At 53.4% G+C, this 12,063-nt stretch overlaps 2 protein-coding genes across 2 annotated transcripts in view; one reads left to right on the plus strand and one right to left on the minus strand.

The window, feature by feature from the left end:
- Nucleotides 1-9: 9 nt before the first annotated feature.
- On the plus strand, nt 10-2,621 carry KRTCAP3 (keratinocyte associated protein 3). Its single transcript, XM_026090062.1, has 6 exons — nt 10-203; nt 314-373; nt 1,052-1,252; nt 1,408-1,542; nt 1,951-2,042; nt 2,264-2,621. Exons 1-5 carry the CDS (start codon nt 45-47, stop codon nt 2,032-2,034), a joined length of 639 nt encoding a protein of 212 aa, XP_025945847.1. The 5' UTR covers nt 10-44; the 3' UTR covers nt 2,035-2,042; nt 2,264-2,621.
- Nucleotides 2,622-2,906: 285 nt separating this feature from the next.
- The window catches only part of IFT172 (intraflagellar transport 172), a 46,624-nt gene continuing 37,467 nt past the window's right edge, over nt 2,907-12,063 (minus strand). Inside the window, exons 40-46 of the mRNA XM_026090063.1 lie at nt 11,254-11,373; nt 6,928-7,023; nt 6,181-6,240; nt 4,363-4,461; nt 3,896-4,049; nt 3,414-3,505; nt 2,907-3,056 (exon numbers count right to left, since the gene is read on the minus strand). Of these exons, the coding sequence (XP_025945848.1) occupies nt 2,967-3,056; nt 3,414-3,505; nt 3,896-4,049; nt 4,363-4,461; nt 6,181-6,240; nt 6,928-7,023; nt 11,254-11,373 (711 nt within the window). The 3' untranslated portion in view covers nt 2,907-2,966. The remainder of the gene's footprint in view (nt 3,057-3,413; nt 3,506-3,895; nt 4,050-4,362; nt 4,462-6,180; nt 6,241-6,927; nt 7,024-11,253; nt 11,374-12,063) is intronic.

Below are 12,063 nucleotides of genomic sequence, written 5' to 3' on the forward strand. Positions count from 1 at the left end.
GGTGGCGGCCCTCGGGGCCGGCGGCGGTGGAGCCGCGGCAGCTGATGCGCGCCGGGCTGGCGCTCATCGTGCTCGGCCACGGCAACCTGGTGCTGGGCGCCATCGTACACGGCTCCGTCCTGCGGCACGTGGCCGGCGCCGGCCGGGCCGTCACCCCCGAGTACGCGGCGGCCAACGTGGTGTCCGTGGTCTCCGGGCTGCTGGTGAGAGTGGCGGGGCGGAGCGGCCGGGCCGGGCTGGGGGAGCCGAGCCGGGCCGGGCGGAGCGGGGGGGCCGGCCCTGCACCGCGGTGAGCGCCGGTTCTTCCCCGCAGAGCATCGCCGCGGGCATCGTCGCCATCCTGGTGTCGAACAACTTGTCCCGGGCAGCGCTGGTGAGTGCGAGGCCGCCTGGGCCGGGGCCGAGTGCAGCCGAGTGCAGCGGGGGCCGCTGCGAAGCCCAGCCCCGGCCGAGCAGCCGCTCCCCTGAACCTTGTTCCCAGCAGCTCCTTCCGCCTCCGCTGCCAGCGGGTGGCAGGTGTCACCTGGCTGCGCGGGCCGCCCTGGCCCACCTTGGGCAGCAGCACTGGCAGCGTGGACACTGGGCACCTTCCTGGAGCAGAAACATTTCAAGTAATGGATAAAGCTGCAACCAGGACAGGCAGCCCCTTCTGCAGTCACACAGGGTGGGCTGGCACGAGCCACAGCTGCTGGCAGGTGCTCCTGGCTGCCAGCAGAGCTGGGGCTGTGCTGCAGCAGAATGGGCTCATGGGTGCAGCAGCCTGTGGAAGGGGGCAGCCCAGCAGTTCTGAGTTCATGAGAGAGACAAAGGATGCAGGAATGTACAAAAGCCTGGGCCAAGCCATGCTGCGGGGACAATGGATTGCATGTGTTTGCTTGGCACAGACCTCAGCCAGGTCCCCAGCAGCCCCATTACCCTGGATTGTGGCCACAGAGGGGCTTGATATGCCTGGCCCTATGCAGTGGCAGTGCCCAGCTCAGGCTGTGCCATGGTAGTTTTTGTCCTGGCTCTCTCCAGCCCTACTCTGATGTGCTCTCCTTGCTGCCTGCAGCATTGGACCCTCCTGAGTGTGTCCCTCCTGAACAGCCTGCTGTCCACAGCATGCAGTGTGGGCTTGGCACTGGCCATTGCCCTCACCATTCGCAGCCGGGGAATGCGTCTTGTCATGGGCTGCAACAGCTCTGCACTGCCTGCTGATGCTCGTGCAGCCATAGTGACCAATGACTGCCCCTTCAACACCACGCGGATCTATGTGAGTCTGTGCGGGGCCAGCAGGTGCCCGTGTCTGGCTCACTCGCCATTGCCAGCACAGGCTCTGTCCTTGGCTGCGTGGCAGGCTGAGTGCAGTGGCCTGCACTCCTGCCTCCCCGTGTGGCCTGTGGGACCCCCTGACCCTCTGCTCTGCAGGACACGGCCCTGGCGCTCTGGTTCCCCTCCATGGTGCTGGCGGCTGCAGAGGCTGTGCTGTCCGGCAGGTGCTGTTTGGTGGCCTTGATCCTCCAGGGCATCGGGCCCTGTGCACGCACCTCCATCAGAGAACAGGTATGACCCAGCTGTGGCTCCCTGTTGTTGTCCCAGCATTGCTTGCTTTCAGCTGCATTTTGAAGGTGCTGGGGTCTGCTGGGCCCTTCTTCCCATACAAACTGCTTGTGTGCCAGTGGGGATGTTGGGGACAAGGGGTAGGTGGCCTATTTCTAGGGGCTCCTGTGGCCCTCCTGACAGTGCTGCAGCACTGCTTGAGCCTCCTACCCAGCCTTGGTGAGGGACTGGCTCCCATTAGYTCCCACCCTCCTCATATTGCTGATGGCCAAATCTGTTCTGCCCTGCTGCCCTGAGTGGACCCTCCCCACCCCCCCCAAAGCCTGTCCCAGCCATTCACACATATCTCTGTGTGACCTACACTTTGCCTATACTGTGGGCATATTCTTGGAGTTGCTTTTTTTCCTCTAGCGGCCTAGGCCAGGTACAATGAAGGAGGGGCCCCCACGTGAGACACGGCAACTCCTGGTGGAGCTTGCTGATTCTTGTGTCTAGCTGGAGAGGTGAGCACAGTGTGTGGGCTATACTTGGGGGCGAGGGTGGTGGTGGAAGCCTCTGCTTCTTTTTTTTCTTTGGGGGGGGGGGAGGGCTTGGTCAGCTCTGCTGCCAAAAGGACCCTGCCAGACCAGACCCACCCTGAAACGTGTTTCCAGGCATGGTCTGCAAATATAGGCCAGGTCAGAGGGGCACAGCCCTGGACTCACATGCTCTCTCTCTCCCCCAGGTGGTGTTGGAGGCACTGGGACTCAGGAGGGTGAAGCTGCACCATGCTTCTGCCCCAGGTGTAGGCACAGGCAGGGTGGCCTGCAGGAGAGAGGCATGCACACCCCTCTTGCCATCCAGGACAAGCCCCAGGCACAAACTGCCCAGGGTCAACAGGCAGTCCCAGCCCAGTGGATCCCATGTTCCTCAGAGATAGCCATAAGGACCTTCCTAGGGCACAATAGGCTCTAGTGGTCTTGTTTCTGCAGGGGGTGGGTGGAGGTGCCCAGGGTCTGACAGTAGCCAGGGCTGACCTGGCCCAGCTACAGAGCAGCTGAAGCCTCTTCTGCTTCYTTGGATAAATAAAGTTTTCATTCCCACACTGGCTGCTGTGAGTTGCTCCCCCAAGGTGGATGCCAGATGGAAGCACATCAAGCCGGTGTGTAAGCCTGTCTTCCTGCTTGTCCCCCAGGATACCTGGTCCCAGTGCAACCATCACCCATTGGGGTGGAGGCTATATATTTGGCACAGCCAGGGTGAGGCCAGGAGCAGCACAAGGGAAGGGACATGGCACTGTGCCCTGGGAGTTACATGTGCTCCTGGGCTCAGCATCCCTTGACAGACAGGAGCACAGTAGGGTTGAGAGATGTATTTATTGAGGGCGAAGTCCAGGGAGCTGAAGGACTGAAAGCTGCCACCAGCAACATCCAGCCTCCCTGCCCAGCTCACTGGAAGGAGAAGCTGGTGCTCGGGAGCCCCCCACACCACTGGCTGAGGAACTTGAGCACATCTTGGCACGTAGGGCTGTGGGATGTCTGCAGAACAAGAGAGGCATCCTTGATATTGGTGATGGGGACAGTACAACCACCTTCTGTCCAAGGGCACCACACTCCCCCTCCCGGAACTGGGAGAGCTGCAGGACTGGGCCTGTCCCAGCTCTATAAGGAAGGTTAAGCCCTGCCCAGCAGTATGCAGGGAAGGTGTGCTAACCCACCCTCATCGTGTGTATCTTCCACCCAGCTGGACAGTATGCTATGGTCAGCATGGTGGGGGCAGCCAAGCCTGATGGATGAGGTTGGGGGGCGAGGAGAGAGAGAGAGAGAGAGAGAGAGAGAGAGAGAGAGAGACACCCCCCCCCCCAAGCCTTGCCTTGGTCTCCCTGCCTGGCTCACCTTGACAGCCATCAGAAACTTGTTCCATGTGTCTTTGTTGGCTTCTCGGCCCGGCTTCTTGAACTCAATCCTGTTCCTTAGCACAGGATACCCTGGCCACACAGCAACACACTCACAGGCAAGTCATGGCCCACTGCAGGCACATCCCCTGTGCACTCCTGCCCTCCCCAGCACGGCCCACTGGCTGGGACTGCTCCCATGGAGCAATGAGCCCGGCTGCCCAGCCCTGCTTCGTGTGTGTGTGTGTGTGTGTGTGTGTGTGCGCGCGTGTGTGTGTGACATTGGCCAACCTGAGCAGGGTCTTCCAGGCAGCATTGTGTGAGACTGAGCAGGGTCGCTCCATCTCTTCCAGCATCCCCATAGCCACAGCCTCCCAGCTCTGGCTGCAGCATAGCCTGACTCCCTCCCAGCCCACCAAGCTCCCCACTCCCTGTGTGGCATCATGTGCTCCCTGCATGTGTACAGGCCGGCTCAGGGCTCACCTGTAAGCACACAGGGCAGGGAGCGCACCCCTGTATTTGCTGCCACTAGTGAGGCTTCGTATGTGTCACGCTCATCCTGTGGCAGCACCTGCTCCAGCCGCTGGTCCATGGACATGGTGAGCACCCAGTCCCTGACCTCCTCGCGCTTTTCCTCCTGCAGGACAGAGGCCAGGGCACCTCCTGAAACTGCATGCTGTGCCACTGTCCAGCCGCCTGCTCCTCAGCACCAGTGTGCTGAGAGGGCGCATTAGCGTGCGTGCGTGCGTGTGTGTGTGTGTGTGTGTGTGTGTGCAGGGCTGGATAGGAAAGCTTGAGCATGTGTTTGCACATGTGCTGGGCCATAGAGCAGAGCTGACGCCACTTTCCTGTAGCACCCACAGTCCCACCCTTGCCCCAGTCCCTGTTTGGAGAGGGCCCTGAGGTAGCTTCTCTGTTTGCTGGAGCTGAAGAAGGCAGGTGATACTTACAGGCACATGCTGCTGGGCTGGAAGTGGCACCTCAAAGGGAATGTCGGTCCTCTGGAAATCAGAGTGGTCCAGGGAATCCAGGTTCCCCTCTTCGATGGCCTGAGAGAGGAGGAGAGACACTGCATTGGGAGCTCTCTGTGCCCAACTACACCACTGCTATCCCCTCATCAGAGGAGTCCCAGGGATGTTTGGCTGGAAGGAAGCACAGGCAGAGTAAGGCCCAAGCAGCCTTGCAAATGAATGGAGTTGGGTTAATACTGAGGGCTGTTTGTACTCCACAGTTCATGGAAAGAGACCAGCCCAGAATGACCTGTGTGGCAGGAATGCCAGAGATTTCTTTTGCCAAGCAAGTATGAAGACCTAGGACAGCATCCAGCAGCACCACTGAATCACTGCTCCCTGGAACCTACTGCATGACCCACTGGGGTTTGCACGCCTTCCTTCACTGGCTGCAGTACTGTGATGCAGGGATCAGCCACCCCTGCAGCCCCTGCCCTGCACAACAGCAGCCTTTTCTCACAATGGCGACAATCAAACTTGTTAAGCCAAAGTACCCACTCTGTGCTCCGGAATATGGATGTATAATGCTTGCTCACCCTAAACTGACAGGCAAGCCTGTCTCCCACTCCCCATTTTACCAGCAACTTTTACTGTGTAATTTTTTTTTTCTGTTAGCCAATTGCTAAATCCCAGAAAGACACATCTGTGAGTACCTCTGCTGACCAACAACACCATTTAAAATTAGCTAAGAATATTCTGCAAGGCTGACTACTGATTTTTTTTTTTTAACTATAAATAATCACACAGAAATAATCTGAATGTGTGCAGATGGCTGAACACAATGCACCACTGCTTTCATCAGTCAGATCAATGTATCTGATGAAATAAATGAAGAGTGGGGTTCATCTCCCCTATTCATAGGTGTTGATATCATGGATGTCAGCTAAAGCACCGTTGCAAGACTCCTGTGTCTGTGCGGGGTCATCCTGGGCTCCTTTTATAGTTGGTGGAGCATTAGGCAATACCATCCTTGGAGTTCACAGCACAATCCACATTGTGGGTGGCATTACTGATGCCTCTATCCATTAGTGCTGTGATGACTAGGCCCTCTTGGGAGGTGGGCATTTATAGCCACCTTCTGCAGTGTCAGAGGACATGCGCCCCTGAAACACTCTGTTGCTCAAATTTATCAGGTGGCCTCAAGAAAGGAAAGATGAAATGGGGAGCTTTTTTTCCCAGCAGCTGCTGACAGCGCTTGGAAGACTGGTACAATAATGTCTGCCATCTTCCCAGGGTTCAGTGTTTTATGGTGACCAATTTGTTATTCAAGGAAGGAGCTGACTGGCATGAGAACTCAACTCCTGATTCTAGTATCACAGTGGCTAAAGCATTAGGCCATGCCTTCCCCCCCCCCTCCCCCCCAAATAATTTTCCTTCTCTTGGAACAACTCAGATAAGATCATCCTGAAGGCTGTAACGGCACTTGCAATCCTGAAGACTGTAGCCCAGAATTGTCAAGGCAACATGTTCTTCGCTGCAACCTGCATGCATGGTGATGTGGTCACACGCATGGTGGTGTGGTCAGGGCCTCCCAGGTGCCCTGCATGGAAAATCCTTCCACAGCTAGTGTTGAGACACTCAGGGCTCTGCACATGCACAGCAGTTTTCAGGGCCCTGAGTTCTGTGAGAGCCAGCTCACACATGCACTGCCACATTTGGGCCTCAGGAGTGCATTGGCCAGCCTGAGGGTGTGTGTTGGCCCTGCAGCACGACGACATTTTAAGCATGATGTCCCTCCACCTGGAAGGCTATACTCACATCTGAAAGATCCAGGAAGCGGTTCAGGAAGATGAATGCCATGTTCTCCCAGTTGACTGCCTGGTGCAGAGAAAAACAAGTGAGAGCAGGCACCTGATGGCTTATCTTCATGGCCACAACTCCCCTGAGCAATGGGCTAGAAATGATGTGATTCTGTTTGTGTGGCAACATCCTGCTTGCAGCAGGTGGGCATGGAGAGAGAGTGCGCAGCATGACTCACCATCCCTGAGGACTGCTTCAGGGGGAACTGCTGGGACAACCAGCCACCTAGCCACCCGCAGTTCCACAAGATGGAACCAGGCACTACTGCACAGCCAGCATCAGACAGTGACAACATGCTGCTGTTTACCTTGTGTCATTGCATGTGGGCACATGGTCAGCCTGTAGCCTTAGGAGTGTCAGTGCAACACAAAGTTAGGTGACTCAGAACAAGGCAGACCAGTTAAGACTCCTGCGTCTACAATAACAGAGAGAGGCAACATAATGTGGCTTCTATTCTACCCCTTGCAGTACATGTCCCCTTGCTATCTCAGGTCTCCCCTTCCACTACCTACTCCCATGCTATGAGGAAATGTAGAGTTTGGCAAGGTGTTTGGAGGAAAGGCCTCCAAAGCCAGTATTTGGATACTGGCGTACCAACGAGGCTGACGGAGAGCTAGGGGAAGACTGGAGAAGATAAATAGAGTTGAGAATCCCTGAGCCCAGGGCTCTCCATCTCCTGAGCTCTCTGCAGCGGACAGCTCTTACCTTGGCTGCTGTCCCAGCTTCATAGAAGGCTTTGTCTGCAGGAATGAACTCAGTGTGGCGCAGCAGGGAAATGGACAGCTTGGCAGCCACAGTGTCCTGCAGACATAGGGGACAGTAAAGCCACAACGGTCACACAGAAAAACAGCAAATCATGCTAGAAGGGATCTCATGACATCATCCTGCCCCTGCCCCAAGGCAGGAACTCTGCACCCACATATTCCCAGCGTGTTTGTCTAACTTAAAAGCCTCCAAGGATTGAGCTTTTAGAGTTTTCCTTCATGGCCATCCCAAGGTGGAGGTCTCCTGACAGAAAGCTTATTCTTCTGTCTAATCTGCATTTCCCTTGTGGTAATTAAGTTCCTTACTTATCCAATATATACAAAGATTTGGAAAACAGATGATTTCATTCCTGTTTCAGCAGTTATTTTCTGTTATCATCTCTTCCTTCAGTCTTTTCCCATAGACTGTGTACTCCAGGCCTCTCTTTCTTACCTTTTCTGTTCTCTGGACCCTTTCTGACTGGTTCCCATTTTTCAGTCAGTCTGGACACAAAACACTAGCTGAAGCCTCATCCATGCTGAGTGGAGCTGAAGGACTAATTCCTGCTCCCTGTGTGCTCTCCTCTGGCTTATACTTCCTAATATAATGGCTGTCTTTCTTTGCGGGAGCATGAAACCACTGACACATGTTCAGCTATGATCCATTATAATCTCAGACAATCCCTCTAACTAGTTGCTTCCCATCTTGTGTCTGAACTCTTGGTTATTCCTGCTTGAAGGCAGTACTCTGGGCCTAGCCCACAGGAATAGCACCCCATTTTTCTGATTATGTCTCCAGGTGTTCTCTATTCACCTTTTCTGTGCCAGTCTCCTTCCTCAATGGTCTCTTTTTCAGGGCTAAGCATCCTAGCTGATTTAGTTGTACATTGCATGGAAGCTGTTCCAGACTTCTGATCATCCTGTGACCCTTTTCTCTACTTTTTCCAGATCTGCTCTCAACATCCTCCTCTTTTCTACTTCATAACCAGAAGGTCATTGTTGTGAGTCTCCTGCCAGGTACTGCACATGAACTGATTCTGAAGCCCGTGCCATGAGATTCTGCTTACCATTCTAGGAAACTCATATCCAGGCACATGAAGGACACAAAGGTGATTAGATATTAGGAGAGGAATTTCACCGTAAGAGTGCTCAAGCACTGGAACAGGGGCCCAGCAAGGTCACACAATCGCCTTCCTTGGGGATGTTCAAAACTCTACTGGACAGAGCAACCTGAGTTCAAATTCAGATACAACTTCAAAGCTGGCCCTGCTTTCGGGGGGGTGGGGTGGGGGGGTGGACCAGATGACTTCCAGGTGCTCCTTCTAGCCTAAGCCAGTCTATGACATCTGTGGAAGAAGTGCTGTAAAGGGATGGGGTGGGAGAGCTGTGGGGTTGGCAAGGCAGTGAAATAGATGGAGCTAGCACTGGCCATGATATTCAAAACTTGGAATACAATGCTTTCAGATGCCAGAGTGGTGACAGGATGCTAGCCTTTCCCCACAAGATGGTAGAGCCGCATGAATGAAAGTAGAAGAAACAGTCTGTGGTTCTCAGCTGTCTTCCCAGTAGAGTTGCATGGACTACCCTGACTGGGCAAGAAGTCCAGGGCCAGAGGACAATTTGTTTCAGTGGAATCTCACATTTCCATAGTGGTCTGGCTCTCTCCAGTAGTTGATTGACTAGTTCTTTGCTTTGAGAATGAGTGAAATAAATACAGTTCCTTCCAAGAATGGGTTGAGATTCCCAAGCATCTTAGAGGGGCCCTGTGAATCACTTTGAGAAGATGTCAGTACCCAATACCTGTATGACTGTGAGGAAGTTCAGGCAATGAAGTTTTGCCTCAGACAAGAAGGCCACAAAGTCCTCCATGGAGTCCAAGAGAAAGCAAATGAAGCTAAATCAATCAATCAAGGAACTTGTGTTCAGGGAAAGCAGGTCAAAACATCTGCTAGGCAGAAATGCAAGGAGTCCTAAGAATGCTTTTGCCCATGAGAGCTAATTTCTTGAGTCCCTATCCTGCATATGGACTTTCAGCAGCATCTATGACAACTAGAGACAAAGGGACCAGGAAAATTCAGAGAAAAATCCCTAGTCTCAATCAGGCTGTATGTGGGATGCCAGGAGACAGCAGAACACCAGGTGGCTGGGACAGGCTCCATTATGGCCTTATTAGTGAAAAGCTTATGGGGATAGAGATTCAACAGCAGATGGGCAGGTTCAAACTGTTCTCTGAGTGCAGTGTGCAGGCACTCGCAATCTGTTTAAAAAGGTCCTGAGAGACTTTCTGGTTGTTCCCTGAAGAGAGAGAGAGGGGAATAACCCAAGCAGTAAGCACCTACACAGAGAAGTAGTTCCATATCAAAATGATAAAATAGAGGAGATGCTGGTGAAGGGTGCTAAGTGAAGAGTGGTGAGAGGTGATCCATGGGATCCCACAACACTTGGTTAAGAGGCCTCCCCTCAACAAACACCACCAGCATCCAGTGCTGCTGACAAGCATGGCTGGCTTGCAGAGCCAGTGCCATGAGCAGAATAGGGGAACTAGCATCAGCACCAAAGGCAAGTCCAGGAGGACTTGGCATGTATACTTAGGCTTGGTATCTTTATAGTGCTGCATGTCCTCTCCTTGAGAACAGGAAGGTTTTTTTTCATTCTTCCTGAGTCTTGGGAATAAGTGCTCAGGGCACACAGGTGCAGCAATCTCAGAATGCCTGGAAGGCAGTGAGGGCTGGAGGCCCTCAACTGGATCATTGTCTGTGAGGGGCAGGGTTGAGGGCACACCCTGAATTTGAATAATAACTCAGGAGAAGTCTTTTCTGGTGTCAGGGGATTTGGGGGAGAGGACTTGTTGCAGCTCATTTTGAGGGTGACAACATTTTTGCCCATTTCCTTCTGTTTAGTTTCCAAGCTAGATGGATTGTCAAGGGTCAGCACTGGTTAGTGGGCCCTCAGACCTCTGTGATGGTGCTAAGAACCAGCAGGATCTGTACCTTCAGAATAGATCAGAGAGACACTGAAAATGAGAGGCAAGTTCTAAATCCAAATCCAAAAGGAAGAATAACTGTCAAAAGAATCTAAGTCCACCTCCTCATCATGTACTTAAAGTAACTGAAGTACACAAGCATCCTGTACCTTAAACACATGCAGCAACCATTAGGGCAAGCAAGATATGGTCATACCTTCTAAGGATATTACAAAAGTTAAAAATCTTCAGTCTTGACCATAGGTACCCTCAATGTGTGAACACACAGGAGGACTGCTACCTGAAGATAGAGTTCTTCTGTCTTATAAAGCTTGCTGTTTTTTACTAGAAGCCACAACCAAACTCACATCATTTGAGCACTGGGGAATTTCATTCTTCTGCCTGCCAGCTAGGCTACCATCACCCCAGACCTGGGAAGGCCATTTTTCCTGCATGGTCCCAACTAGACTACCCAACCCCTCAACATCCCCAAACTGTATGGTTCTGTATAAGCGACCAAGACATCAGGCTTGACTCTTTCTGTCCCACATGGCTCTGTCTGGATCCTCAATGTCAATACACTCAGCCACGGGGTGCCCCAGTCTCCTCCATGGCTTTCACTGGAGTCATAGCTCTGGAAGCCTTGATCTTCCAGAGCCTGCTGTATCACAGCTCCAATCCCACACCCATAAGGATCTCTATCATAGTCCCATCCACAACCCCATATGGATCAACACCTCAGCAGGGGACTTTGCTTTATCTCATGGCCCAGGCTAAAGCCCCATGCGCAAGAGGCCCATTATTCACAGTCCCTTGTGAGGCCCAGCACACAGGCCCAGGAGCTCCCGAAGCCCCAAGTGAGGCCCAGCCCGCAAGCCCACAAGGTCCCAAGGGCCTGTGCAAGGTCAGTCTGCTCTCAAGACCATTCATGAGGCCCAGCAGCTCTCATGGCCCAGGACAGCTGAAGAGGAAGCGACACCTCTCCTGGGAAGACCAGATTTTTGTCTCATCCCTATTATTTCTTCATGTGCCTCAGTTCTCACAGATCACTCTGGATCACACACATGGATCAGCTCCCTCCTGGTTTCCATCTCAGCCTCTGTGGCTGGAGGCAGTTCCCTTCATGAAGAGTCAGACAAGACTTTATCTCCAGTTCCTCCCACTTGTGGTGGGCTCTCAGATCACTACAGTCCCATTCTCATGGATCCATGGTGCTAAGTGACCCATGAAGTGGAGCAGTGAACTATGGATAGCCCTGAACTTGCACCTCCCCATGGGGCTCCATGTTCAGGATGCTGACCGGACAAAGGAACTTTGAGACCTTACCAGCTGCTTCACACCCTGAGCAGCAGAGCGGGTGGCGTAGTAGTGTGATATCAACAGCATGGTCTCAAACTCCTCATGCGCTGGAGTGTTTGCTTCRCTTGACTTTACCAAGTTTTCACTCTGAGGAGGAGAAAGGGATAGTTACTGGGAACATGTGAGCACAGGGGCACTCTTCATCCACTTGAGTCTGGGGAAAAGCTGGGGGAGAAAAGGGTCTGAGGTATCTAGGCACCCCATGAGGATTGGAAAAGGGCTGGGCCTTGCGTGCTCTGGGCCCTACAGAGTGCCGAAGGAAGCTGGTTGTGGAAGAAGGGGAGAGCCAGGGGTACTGTGGCAACAGACAACACTGGAAGCAGGGTTGATTTGGATGGTCAAGGGGATTTGTGGCTTTAGTTTTTGCTAGAGAGGGAAATTTTGGGGATAGAAACAGAGAAGAGGCAATCAGGGGCTCTAGCTGAAGGCAGGGATGTTTGGGACAGGGAAGAAGGAGCAGAAGGCTCTAAACATCTCTGGGGAGATGGGGAGAATTCTTAGTTTCCAGGCTCAGTAGTTCTGTGCTTTCCCCAGGTCCTTGCCCCACCTAAGCAGATGAATATGGGTGTAGGAAGAAAAGTGGGGACATGTTGTGACCAGTTTCCGTGTACCACCAACACAGGAAGCTCTGCAAGTGCCAATGTCCAGGCCCAGCTGCCACTGTATGACCTGCCCTGACCCACTTCTAGGATTTGGCCTTGAGTGCACAGTCATCTTCTTCTCTGACTTCTCTTGCCTGGCCATGTCCACTCCACAGGATCCTTCTTGTTCTGCTAT

The sequence above is a fragment of the Apteryx rowi genome, unplaced genomic scaffold, assembly GCF_003343035.1.
Source record: "Apteryx rowi isolate R43461 unplaced genomic scaffold, aptRow1 scaffold_847, whole genome shotgun sequence".
Lineage (NCBI taxonomy): Eukaryota > Metazoa > Chordata > Aves > Apterygiformes > Apterygidae > Apteryx > Apteryx rowi.